The sequence below is a fragment of the Colius striatus genome, chromosome 2 (assembly GCF_028858725.1).
Source record: "Colius striatus isolate bColStr4 chromosome 2, bColStr4.1.hap1, whole genome shotgun sequence".
Taxonomy (NCBI): Eukaryota; Metazoa; Chordata; class Aves; order Coliiformes; family Coliidae; genus Colius; species Colius striatus.
In genome coordinates, this window is record NC_084760.1 from 31,971,231 (window position 1) to 31,984,759 (window position 13,529).

Below are 13,529 nucleotides of genomic sequence, written 5' to 3' on the forward strand. Positions count from 1 at the left end.
AAGCAAGGCGGAGGTTGCTGACAGGCTCCCTACGGTATTTGTGTCAGCAACTAGGCCTGAGCTTGGGAAAAACCTATCAGGAGTCTGTGTCACCCCAGGATGAGGTCTAGGAGACCAGGTGGGATCTTTCCTCCTTGCCACACCACGCTGTGCCGTGCCATAGGTCTGTTGGAGCCAGTGGATGCCAGGACAGTTGTTCTTTGTGATCACTCGTCCACAGATCACCTCTTCAGATCCACAGGCTGTTACAGGGTGCCTCTGGCCTGAACCAGAAGTGCTCCAGAGTGACCCATGGCAAAAGGTGAATCCTTCAGGGCTGGCTGTTCTTGCTACCCTGTGACACTGGTCCTGTTCCCGTGATGTACAGGTGTTCCTGATGGGTGTTGTCAGGGCACAGCAAGCCACTGATAAAATCCTAGAATGGTTTGGGTTGGGAGGGACATTTAAGGGTCATCTAGTCCAAACCCCCTTCAATAAGCAGGGGCATCTTCAGCTAGGTCATATTGCTCCGTCCTGACCTTGCAGGTGCAGGGGCAGCTGTCATTGCTCAGTCTGATGTGTCACAGCAAACAAGGGGGCAGAGTGGGGAGATTTGGGATATTGAGGTTTAAAATGTCATATAAGTATCATCTTCAAAACATACATGTGTTCATGTACCATATGTTGTGCTCATGTGCCATGTAATTTGTGTAGTCTGGTTCTGGGGAAAAAATGCCAAATGGTATTAGAACAGTTGTTTTTATATTCAACAGTGTATTTTTAAATTAAAAAAAAAAACAATTATTATGCTAGATTGTTTTGCAGAAGAAAAATGCATCTGGGCTTAAAGGCTTGAGTAGGATTTGGCTGCTGTGCATTGCACTAAATTCCCCTCTATGCCTCTGTGATAGATTAAGCATACGTATGTTGCTTTGGGGAGGAAAGATTTCTTTAAGCTATATAGAATCAGAGAATCATTTTGGTTGGAAAAGCCCTTTAAGATCATCAAGTCCAACTATTCAGCTCACACTACCAAGCCCACCACTAAGCCTTGTCACTCATCACCTCATCGGTATGTCTTTTAAATATCTCCAGGGGTAGTGCCTCCACCACCTCCATGGGCAGCCTGTGCCAGTGACTAACAACCTCCTCAATGAAAAAGTTTTTCCTAATATCTAAACCTCTCCTGGTGCAACCTGAGGCCATTTCCTCTTGTGCTATCTCTTGTTACTAGGGAGAATAGACCAACTCCGACCTCGCTACAACCACCTTTCAGGCAGTTGTAGAGAGGGATCATGTATGCTTTTAGCCTCCTCTTCTCCAGACTGAACATCCCCAGTTTCCTCAGCCACTCCTCATCAGATTTGTTCTCCAGACCCTTCACCAGCTTCATTGCCCCTCTCTGGACACACTCCAGCACCTCAATGTCCCCCTTGTAGTGAGGGGCCCAAAACTGGACACAGTATTCAAGGAGTGGCCTCATCAGTGCTGAGTACAAGGGGACAATCACTTCCTTGTCCCTGCTTGCCACACTGTTTCTGATATAAGCCAGGATGCCATTGGCCACTTTGGCCACCTGAGCACACTGCTGGCTCCTGTTCAGCGCTGGCTGTCTGTCAGCACCCAGGTCCTTTTCCTCCAGGCAGCTTTCCAGCCACTCTGCCCCAAGCTCGTAGCATTGACTAGGGTTGTTGTGGCCCAGGGACAGGACCCAGCATTTGGCCATATTGAACCTCATACAATTGGCCTTAGACCAATGGTTCAGCAACAACTGACTTTTTAAAAATGGTTTCCATTTTGTTTTTCCTCCCTTTCAGGTAAACTGTCTCTGGAAGAGTTCATCAAAGGTGCCAAGAGCGATCCCTCCATCGTGCGGTTGTTACAGTGCGACCCCAGCAGCGCGAGCCAGTTCTGATGAGAGCGGACAGTGTTCACAGAGAGTCGATCTGGGCTCGTGTCCTTCAAGCTTTGCTCGCAAACGGATGCCTTCTCAACCAGCCCTCCACACTTGACCGATAAGATCCCATTGCCAGATTGTGCGTGTGTGTGCGTGTGCGCGTGTGCCTGAGCGAACCAGCCCTCGCTCCCCTCACTAACACCAGTGCAGCTCTCCTTTGGCAGCTCCGTTTCCGCTTCTCCCGTAATGTTCCGACTCACCCTACACATTTGAAATGTTAATGGAAAGGTATGTTTACATGCAGCTACAAAAGAGTTCCAGTCGCTGGCGAGATACCACTTCACTTAGTCCCTGCGAGAGGTGATGTTCCAGTAGTTCCCGAGAAGATGCTAGGTAGGACTTTTACCCGACATAGCAGATGGTAGATAATTTATTTTGCTTCATGAATTACTATGTTAAAAAAAAAGAAGAAAAGGACTGAATGAAGTAGAAAGTTAAAAAAAAAAAAAAGAAAAAGGAGAAAAGAAAAAAAAAATAACAAACCAACAGCTTTCCTGGGCATGGTTCCAATTTTCTTTTTGAGGAAAATTGCTTGCACTTATCTAATGATCTTTACTTTCTTTTAATATATATATAAATTATATATATATGGTGAAGTAAAATTTTAAATATTTAGGTCATCTATTTAAGGCATCAAATAGAATCCGAGCTTTGTTTCTTCTAGTTGTCTGTGATTTATTCAGATCTTGGAGATTGGTTTTTTTTGTGATATTTATGCATTAGCAAATTGCCGTTCCAAAAGAAATGCATGACTAGCAGTTTGTGGGTATTTCACTCTGTTTAATTCCTGAATGCAAATACTTGTTCATTTTTACTGTCAATTGTTCCAGCGTTACTGTATTAACAAAAGACCCGAGAGGAGTTCATCCTCATTTTGTATTTCTCAGTGGAGTCCTACTTTCTGGTGGTTGCTGCGTTTAATGGCTTTTGAGTGCCCTGAGGTGACGTGACTCGCACCGCTGTTCTCGACTTGGCTACACCTCTTCCCTTTTGCTGTCGATATGTTAATAGTCTTGTGCATTCCAGTGTTATTTAATATCTGCCTAATGCCAAGAAATATTAATTGAAATAAAAGACTACTTTTCTTGTCACTGCCTGTCTTGGTGTAACCCGCGCAATGAACTCCTGGCGTCACGTGTTTTGGGGAAGGCCCGAGGCCGGCTGCCTGCCCAGCACGTCCCTGGCCTGTCCCAGCTCAGGGACTCATAGGTACGTGGGGGTTTTTGGGAGCCCGCTGTTGGGGTTGGGTTAATGTGCCGGTGGTGGTGCCTCTGGGGTCCTGCTCCATCCCAGCCAGGTCCTGGCTGAAGACAGTTCCTTGGTGAAGACAGCAGGAAGGTGACAGCTCAGTTTCCTCTGGATACGAAGCAGCTCAAGGCAATGAAGGGAAAGCTGCTGGCCCTGCTGGCTTGGGCTGTTATGGCCAGAAATTCACAAAAGAAAAAGTACCTTGGTTCTGACAGGTGCCAGGTATGTGCTGTTGGAATAGCGTTTGGTTTTGGTTGAGTGGAAAGCACTTTTCCTCACATTTGTCAGGTCTGCAGGTAGCTGCTTCAGCCTATCCTCTCTGCATAACAAAGTATCAACAAATGACTTGGCCTGAGGTTAATGTCAATCGTGCAATGAAGGGATTTTTGCTGTGTAGAGTGTCCTCCTTAGGTGTGAATTATCCAATATTACAAAAAGAGAGAGAGATGGTTGTAATATCCAAATGGAAATGCATCATTATGTCAGACTTGATCTGCAGTACAGGCTCACGTCAAGGCTGCCAAGTAGAAAACTGTTCATTTTTTTTCCTAGAAACTCAAATGTGAGCTATTAAACTGACGGTCCTTTCTACCACAACACCCTGGTGCTGAGTGCAGCCCTGAAAGGGAGCTTAACAGAAGCCTGCCCGCTTTCCCTGAGTGAGCCCAGCAAAAAAAAAGCAAAGCATTGGAAAAAAGAAATAGAGAGTTCTGTGATTGCTCATAGTCTGCCTCCAGCCTGTTTGTCAGAAGATGCTGTGATGTTAGAGATGCTGCAGACCTTCTTTACTAATGGCCTTGGTGCATGGGCTGGGCAGTGGCTGTTCAGATGCACAAAGTGTTGGTGTAAATCAGCCACCGTAGGCTTTTCCATCTCTTTACACCTGGGAGATCGTGGAAGAACATCTCAGACTGTGTAGCAGGATGGTGCCTCTGAGAGGGACCACAGCATTTGAATTTTGTTTGTGCCATCTTCAAATGACTCAGGCACGTTTTTAGTCAAGCATTGCACAATATCCTTAGGTACCAAGGATGTAAAAACTATTTCGCTGTGGCATTCATAAATGCAGTAGTTCTGTCATTGTCCATCTGCTCTGGTAAGTGGAGCTTTTGTCACCTTTTCCACCTTCTCCTGCTACCTCTCTTCTTCTGGTTTCCACTTCTGTCTGGAGGGAATAGCAAGTTTAAGTAGCTGTTTAACAAAGCCTAAATCCTTCTTGTTGGAAAAAGTCTCCTTACAAAAGCTCATTTTGACCTTGTTTTTGCAGAAACAAAAAGTCGAATTTTAGTGGCCAAAAAATTCCCATTTCTTTGGCTTGATGGTTTTTGCACTGAAATGTGCAGAGGTGTCTACGATGGAGTTTGCTGCCACGGCCTGACTTGGGGATTGTGTCCTGCTTCATCCGTCCCAATTTCTTCTGCCTTTGTCTCTTTTGTTTCCAGGTTTGTTGTTGGGGTTTTTTTTTTAAGGTTGTCTCCCACTGCTTTCACAGCTTTTAAGGATCTCCTTCTTTTCAAGGCAAGGTGGCTTGGCTGTGTTTCAGACCTGGGTTGGCACAGGGTATGCAAGCAAGGCACTCCCAGTTCAGCTTTTGGAAAGCAAGCAAGGAAAATACTCAGGAAAGATGGTCGCACACAGCATCCTGCAGGCACCAGGGAGATGCTCCGAAGCCAAATCAGTCTGAGCTCTTCAAAGGTGGCTTCTGATACAGGGAACCTTTTGATTACAAGACAACTAACAACTGGAAAGGGCTTTATCTGCTGCTGCCAAGCAACTCTCTTGAGAAAATCAAATCTGCTTTCAGAGGCTGAAGTTGTGCATCCGCAGTCCCTGGGTAGCTTTGAACAGCTTAGCTGTGCTTTGAAGAGCTCCTCTGAGGATGGGTCTGCTTCCCTGGTTGGTAAGGAGGAGGGGAAGGCAACTTCCCAGCTCATCCTTCAGGATGTGTCATGTGCAAGTTGATTCAGGCAGAGTTCAAAACCAATGGAGAAATCAGTGAAAAGCTCACAGGGCCGTCCTGCTTGTGGGCTCCAGGGGTATCTTTAGGGGAAGGACTGGTGTGTAGGGGAGTTAATCACTTGTAAATGGATATCCAGGTGGGTAATTGCTGATTGACTTTGGTGTTTTGGCAAACTGTATGTGAAAGTGGAGTTTAGCAGAAAAAAACCCCAGACCATCAGTGGGTCCATTTTTACCTTGCTTTAATAAGCTCTGTGATTATTTTGTCCCCACAGAGATATCTAGCACTCTAAAAGCTCTGGCTAATTACTACATAAAGTCAGGCTTTTCTGTATGAATTGCAGGTCCTGTTAAGCTAATTCAGAATTATGTCATTGCCTTTCAAATTAAGTTAGTGCCTGTCTGGTTGCAGCTTAACTCTGGCCTGGGTGGCAGAGGTGCTTGGAATTGGTCTTGTGTTGCTCTGTCACCAGGTTCGTTGTTGGCTCTTCGTTCTTCAGTAAGGCCCTTTGCAAAGTATTTTTAGCATTAGCTTCTGAGTAATAAACTCCTGTGAAGAACAATGTGAGCATTTCTTCAGACACCAGGCAGATGGTATCTATGGATAGTCCCTGATCCATTATGCAGGCCACCCTCTATTCATGTTTAAAGGTTAGGAACAGCCATGGGCTTTAGTGGTACAGTGGGTAAACTGGCATTTGTAGAATCATAGGATCACAGAATGGTAGGGGTTGGAAGGGATCTCTAGAGGTCATCCACACAGTGCCCTGCTAAAGCAGGTTCATCTTGATCAGGTCACAGAGAAACACATCCAGATGGGTTTGGAAACCTCTGGAGAAGGAGAATCCACACCCTCCTTTTTTGTGTTCCAGCTTTTGTCCGTTACCCGTTTGTCCTGTTGCTGGACACTACAGAGAAAAGTGCTGCTTCATCCTCCTGACATCCACTCTTTAGGTATGTTGATAAGATCCTCCCCTAGTATTCTCCAGGCTATATGACACCTTTCAAGTACTTGTGTTAATGAGATTCCCCCTCAGTCTCCTCCAGGCTGAACAGCCCCAGTTCCCACAGCCTTTCCTGATAAGGAAGATGCTCCATTCCCCTGATCATCTTGGTGGCCCTGTGCTGGACTCTCTCCAGAAGTTCCCTGTCCCTCTTGAGCTGAGGAGCCCAGAACTGGACACAGTACTCCAGATGAGGCCTCACCAGGGCAGAGTAGAGGGGGAGCAGAACCTCCCTTGACCTGCTGCCCACACTGTTCTTGATGCATCCCAGGATGCCGTTGGCCTTGGTCACGAGGGCACATTGCTGGCTCATGGTTAGTTTGCTGTCAACCAGGACTCCCAGGTCTCTCTCTGCAGAGCTGCACTCCAGCAGGTATTTTGACATCCCCAGCCTGCTTGACAGCAGATCTATTGCTGATGAACTTGACAAATGTTGTTACCTCTTTTGGGAAGAGAGATGCTTCATGGAAAAGAAAGGAAGAGTGGGGAGGACAGCAAAGCATCTGCCTTTGGAGATGGGCTTGCATCACTGGGAGCAGTGTGCCTGCAAGCAGACCTTACCTGTTGCTTATCTCTATAAATTTTGATGGTTTGGACCCAGACACTCTGTCATGATCATTTTGGTTCATGGGTGGCCAGTGCATCACCAGAGGGGTGGCTCAATCTCAGGCTGATGGCTATGTCAGACAGGCAGAAAGCACTGGCCAGAAGAAGGAGATGAGGAGCTGATACAGCAGCTGCTTGGTGTCTTCAGGATTAAGCTCATGGCCACAAGTTGGGTAGGTTGTTTTAACAGGCTAACATAAAGGCTGCCTCTTACTGATGGAGGAACAATTTAACCCAAACAAAAACTTTACTGGCCAGGCTATCACTAGAGGGAATCATCTCTCACCTGAAGGTGGGATGCAAAGTCTCTTTGCTCCTCGCTACACACATTCCCACACCTTGGTGTTTGAAGCTACCGGGGCTTGGGTGGGTTGGGGCTGGCACTGCAGCTCATCCTTGCTCCCCAAAACCTTCCCTACCTGTAGTGGGGGAGATCTGAGCACACCTTTGTTGCCTTCTTTGCCTGGTGCTTGGCACTGAGAGCTGCATCACTAAATCTAGGCACTGCCACCTTGCAGCTGTGCATCTGAGTCCCCACCCCAGCATTTTTTTACCTTTCCTACACTGTTCCCACACCCAGGATCTTGGCAACTTCCTTTGTCTGAACTGCCTCTGACATGCAGCAGTGTGGGACTCAGTGCTAAAGGTGGCTCACACTCTAAGTTGGTCACAAGTATATTATAAAAAGTATGGCAAATGACATACTGGATGAAGTTTGCCTCTGCGTTCCTGCTGCTGTCACCCAGACCATGCTGCAGGTAATGAGGTGTGAGCCGGGGAACTTCCTTCTCGCAGATGCTGCTGGCTCTGCCTGCTCTTCCCTGGTGCTGGAGATGGGGTTGCATTGCAGACAAGGACAGGAGCGGGGACAGGTCCTGGCTGAGGGCCTCATCCCGTCAAAGTCACCCACAGGGAAAACTTGAATCATCTTTCCCAGACTGGGACACAGGCATCTTTCCAGTCGCTATTTGCATTTTGCTTTTTAGTTTCAAAGTGAAAAAATGTAATATCCTGAAAGGCCAGTATGAGCACAGGTTCAGCCAGGGGTGAATCCAGTCTTTCTCCTGCAGAGTCTGGGTAAAAGGAGTCTGAGAGGAGACCTTCTCGCTCTCTACAACTACCTGAAAGTCATGGAGAGGCCTTCTCCCAGGACCTTGACAGGACATGAGGAAATGGCTTCAAGTTGTAGCATGGGAGGTTTAGATTGGATATTGGGAATATTTCTTGACTGAAAGGGTTGTCAAGCATTAGAACAGGTTGTCGAGGGAAGTGGTTGAGTCAACATCCATAGAGAAATTGAAAGGAGGTGTAGATGTGGTGCTGAGAGACGTGGTTTAGTGGTGGATGTGGCAGTGCTGGGCTAATGGTTGAGCTTGATGATCTTAAAGCTCTTTTCCAACCAAAATGATTGTGTGACTTGTTCTCATAGGAGGAAAATGCAAACTGCCATGTCTAGCTGATGCTTCCAGTGTGGGAGGGGTTTGGGTTGTAGCCAGTACTGAGCCTCAGTGGTTGAGAAGTCCCAAGGGGGTATCTATCAGGCAGCCTCTCTAGGGTTTCCTCCTTTTCACCTCTGCAGGACCCTGCTTTGCTTCTGAGAACTTTTCTACTGCATCATCACTGTTGCTACTGAACCCATGTGGTTTTCCTCTTTATTCTTCTTTTGGTACTTTCCTGGATGCTTTTGAGGACAAATCATTGATTCCAGTGCCGAGTGGAGGCCATGGGCAGTAGATGCAATGCTGGCAGCTGGTTCCTCGGGGAAAGGGGGACACGACTGTGCCTTAATATACCTTGAACAAAACACAAACACTGTACATGCTTTCCTTGGAGAAAATTATAAGACTCATCAAACGTAGATGTTAGTGTTATACAGCCATAATTATTCCTGTGCTGCTTTCCTTATGAATTAATGATGCTGCGAGGCTCGCAACAAGCAGGTTTGATGCCTGCTGAGGGACGTGGGTAGTAGCACCACATGCATATGGTGACAGCGAGGAGCAAGGCTGCACACACGCTGGGGATAGTGCTGCTGGTCTAGAAGCAGGTTGGAGGTGCCAAAGTTCACCTGACACTGTTCCACCTTCCATCTCAACAGCATTTGTGTGTACAGGTGCCCCAGCAAGCTGCCACTGCTAGGTGGCCTGACCACGCTGGGCAAGTGTAGCCTCTGGAGAAACTGGCTCTCGCAGCCCAACCCATGCCCTGCCTGGGGAGCCCTATGGGCTACAGATAAGCATATATCAGAAAAGAACATTTTTAAGCAAGAGCGGCTTAAAAGCAACTGTTGAACCCTTCTGAGCTATTTGTCAGATGTCACAGCTGCTTTTTGTTGAGCAGCTATTGGGCAACCACTGGGCACACTGCCACCAACCTGCTGTTCTCCAGGGACCTGGCACTGGGGGTCCCCAGTCAGGCTCCTACAAAGCTCCAACTCTCCTGCAAAGCTCCCAAAGTCTTTTGGGACCAAGGCATCATGGGCTGCACTGGTGAAATCTGCAGATCTGTTTGGTCAATGCAACTTACCAACCTCAGGTCTGCTTAGTTCTTTGATATTAATTACAGTATCACTAACTACCCAGTTAGTATCACTAACTACTAATACTGCTGCTGGAAACTAGTGGGGGGGGGAAACAAAACAGGAGAAAGAAGGAGTTTTTCTTTTCCTGGATTGTGATGCTTTCCCACTCTGCCTGTGAAGGGAGAGGCTGTCTGCCTACATGGCCTGTCCTGTGCCCGCTGGTACCTGAGTGATGCTCTCCAGCAGAGGCTGGGGCTGTCAGTTGCTATGGCAACGTCCAAAAAAGAAACTGGAGTTTATTTCTTTTCCTCTCAAAGCAACTTGCTTGAAGTAAAACCTCACTTTCCATTTTGGATGACTTGGCACTCTCCTGCATTCACCACCTCTGGGCAGGATGGGACAAGAAGCATGTATCACACCATACATGGGATGGCACCTGCATGGCCTGGCAAGGAGGCAGTGGGGGTGCAGGCAAAGCTCCCTATTTCTCCAATTCTCTGCTCTGTTGCAGCAACCTTCTGTCAAAGTTGCTCTTGAGGCGATTATGCTTTATACTTCTCTGCCTTTTTGAGATGCTTAGGCAACATCCAGAATAGAGGAAAGGGGACAAAGGGGCCTATGAAGGGACAATTACAATTAATTTCCACATTCTGATAGCTGGTTATCAAAGCTGATATTAGACTGTTCCTCCACCAGCCAGCGAGGTTCATGCATTTCCACCATCATTTCTGTAGGCTTTTTCCTCTGTGCCAGCTGCCTTTTCTTACTGCTTTCACCCAGCTATGAGTTTCAGTGCTCTTATTTTGCTCCTGTTTCTAAACTTCCTTTTCACGCTCGAGGCAGCACCAATTGATGGTAACCCCCCTCCTCCCCACCCACGCCTGCATGGTTTGTGTGTGCCACAAATCTCAGCAAACCTCCTGGCAGCTGAGCCTGCCTGCAGGCAGGAGGCAGGGGTGACAGCCACACATCTTGCCAAAGCGAAGAATCCCCTGTGTGCATGTTCCCTGTAGATCACCAGACACCAGGCAGGATATCACATCACCACCTTTATTACCATCAGCCCCAGATGACCTGGCCTTGCACATCACAACTGCACATCCTACAAAACCAGCCTGGCTGATGCCTCATGCTGCTGCTCACCTTTGGGGTCAGTAGCCACTGTGTGGAGTGTCATGCTGCCAGGCTGGAGCTGCCCTTCAGGATGGCTACCTTTCCTCTGCTCCAAACTAGCCTCAGCCAAGGATGAGCCTTAGTGGGAGTCGGTGCACTGGCTGCTGGCTCAAACAAGACAAGGAAGGCTGTCATTGCTCTTTGTGGGTTCTTCCCACTGCTCAGCTGCTGTGCAGGTCCCATATAAGGGTTGTTTCCCCATTGCCTGGCCATGAAGCAACCTCACAGCTGGGGTGACTCAAGGAAACAAGAAATAGCATGAACCTCTGAGGAGGTAGCAATCTACTTGCTGGACCTGTGTGCCAGGCAGAGATGCTCTTTGAATATATGATCACCATCTCACTTGGGCTGGGTAGCCAGGAAAATGGTGTGAAGACATCCATCTTGGGCCTAGAGAAAGAGGAGGCTCAGCAGAATCAGTTTGCCTTTCCCAAACAATTTTGGGTTTGCCTGAAATGACATTCAGCAGCTAAAAACCCGTGTCCTTACGAGAGCCGAAGCACTTTGGCCATGATGTTACAAAATATGTCTTCCCAGAGCCACTGGCTGCATGCAGCTTCACAAAATAACCCCAATCCCGAGTGCCCTCAGGCTCTGGCAGCCACATTGTCAGGTTCACTGCCTCCTAAGGTCCACTTTGTTATGTCACTATCTGACATGTTTTTGGCTCATAGTGGATAACCAAGGGTTCAAGCACAGCTAAAATGGCTTTGTGAAGGGCAGTTCTGTTTGACCAACCTGATGTCCTTCTATGACAAGGTGACCTGCTTAGTGGATGAGAGCAAGGCTGTGCTTCCTGGACTTCAGTAAGGCCTTTGACACAGTCTCCCACAGCATCCTTCTGGAGAAACTGACTGCCCATGGCTTGGATGGACCTACTCTGAGATGAGTGGAAAACTGGCTGGATGGCTGGGCCCAGAGAGTGGTGGTGAATGGAATTAAATCCAGATGGCAGCCAGTCACCAGTGGTGTTCCCCAGGGCTCAGTGCTGGGCCTGTTTTAACACCTTCACCAATGACCTGGATGAGAGGATTGAGTGCACCCTCAATACATTTGCAGATGACACCAAGCTTGGTGGGTCTGTAGACCTGTTTGAGGACAGGAAGGCTCTTCAGAGGGACGTGGACAGACTGGAGCAATGAGTTGAGGCCAATTACATGAGGTTCAACAAGGCCAAGTGCTGGGTCCTGCACTTGGGCCACAACAACCCCAGGCAACGCTACAGGCTTGGGGCAGAGTGGCTGGAAAGCTGGTTGGAGGAAAAGGACCTGGGGTTCTTTTTGACAGCAGCTGAACATGAACCAGCAGTGTGCCCAGGTGGCCAAGAAGGCCAATGGCATTCTGGTTTGTGTCAGAAATAGTGTGGCCATCAGGACCAAATAAGTCATTATCCCCTTGTACTCAGCACTGGTGAGGCTGCACCTCAAATACTGTGTCTCGTTCTGGGCCTCTCACTACAGAAGGACATTGAGACGTTGGAGCATGTCCAGAGATGGACAACAAAGCTGTTGAAAGGTCTGGAGCACAAGTCTGAGGAGCAACTGAGAGAGTTGGGGATGTTTAGCCTAGAGAAGAGAAGGCTGAGAGGAGACATGATCACTCCCTACAACTCCCTGAAAGGCTAAACTCCCTGAAAGGGAGTTGTAGTGAGGTGGGAGTCGATCTCCTCTCTCCAGTAATGGATGACAAGACAAGAGGAAATGGTCTTAAGTTGCTCCAGGAGAGATTTAGATTGGAGATTAGGAAGAACTTTTTCACCGAGAGGGTTATTAAGCATTGGAATGGGCCCAGGGAGGTGGTGGAGTCATCATCCCTAGAGATATTCAAAAGATGCATAGATGAGGTGCTGAGGGATATGGTTTAGTTTAGTGATGGGCCTGGCAGTGTGAGGTGACTGGTTGGATTCGATGATCTTAAAGGTCTTTTCCAACAATAATGATTCTGTGATTCTGTGTGACACACCACCCTCCTGAGGGCTACTGGTTTGCAGTAGAGTTTGGGTTTACACCACATCTTGCAATCTGTGGCCAGGTGCTTGTCAATGGGAAAGCAGGAGAGCTGCAGCTCCACACATCCAAATGTGCTGCCAGGTCATATCTGGGGAGGTTTGTGGGGACAGGGCAGAACATCCCACGCCAGACAAAGCTGTCAAGACATGGAAGTAGGGGTTCCCATGCAGCGAGAGCTAATGCCAGATGATCTCTCTTTGCCCACTGTCTTCCCATGAGGTTTATTTGATCATAACCTTTTGCACAAGCACAAAATTCAGCAGCAGCATTTACAAACAAGGGAGTCACAAGTGAGCATGAGGAAGAGGATGAGACAGGCAGTGGGAGGCTGAGCCTGAGATACAGCCTGTGAACGTGATGGCAGATCACCCGTGTAGGACTGAGACCCACCAAGGAATGGGACTTTCTTGAAACTGTCCTCCTCTTGGCTAATGCCACTAGCAGAGTGTGGAGCTGATGACACAGGTAGTGCAGTTCCTTGCTGTATCATATTATATGACTTACAAGCATTTTCCTAAGGATAAAGCTAAATGTCCTGTCCTGCTCATCCTATAGATGAGCAATTCCCACCTCTGTCCTTGAGTGTGAGTCACTTCAAAGTCTTCACCTCCATCAGCTGCACAGTGCTATCTTACAGGCTATTTCCAAAGCAAGGCTGCTGGTTGCTTCTCTCCTTGGTAATGTGATTTAAATCACCCTTAATCACTAATCATTTCCACACCTTACGGCAATAAGGATGAATTATCACCTTAAATGAGAGAAAGGTAGTTCTAGGAAACGGGTTTAATTTCTGACTGTTTTTTGAGGAGGGGCTGCCAACCTTGGGTCAGCTGGTTCCTCTGCTGCAGGTGTGTGAAGGAAAGGGGCATAAATAGGGAGAAATGGCACATCCCTGTGTTGTGCGTGGCACTGATGCAGAAAAACCCCACTTTCTGAGTGCTGTAGGGGATGGGGGCTGGGGGGAGCTGCCAGGGGTTGTGGTGGTCCCTACCTGCATCCTGCCTTCACCTGCAACAGAAGCTGACAGCCACAATGTGTATATTTTTATGGATTGTCCTGCACTCACTCAAACT

The 13,529-nt window shown here is 47.8% G+C and overlaps 1 protein-coding gene across 4 annotated transcripts in view; it reads left to right on the plus strand.

Annotated features, from left to right (window-relative positions):
• HPCAL1 (hippocalcin like 1) overlaps positions 1-3,027 on the plus strand; it is a 69,503-nt gene extending 66,476 nt beyond the window's left edge. For all 4 annotated transcript variants that reach the window (XM_061990383.1, XM_061990386.1, XM_061990385.1 and 1 more), the window contains one exon: positions 1,797-3,027. In XM_061990383.1, the coding sequence (XP_061846367.1) occupies positions 1,797-1,894 (98 nt within the window). In that variant the 3' untranslated portion in view covers positions 1,895-3,027. The remainder of the gene's footprint in view (positions 1-1,796) is intronic.
• The last annotated feature ends 10,502 nt before the right edge of the window (positions 3,028-13,529 follow it).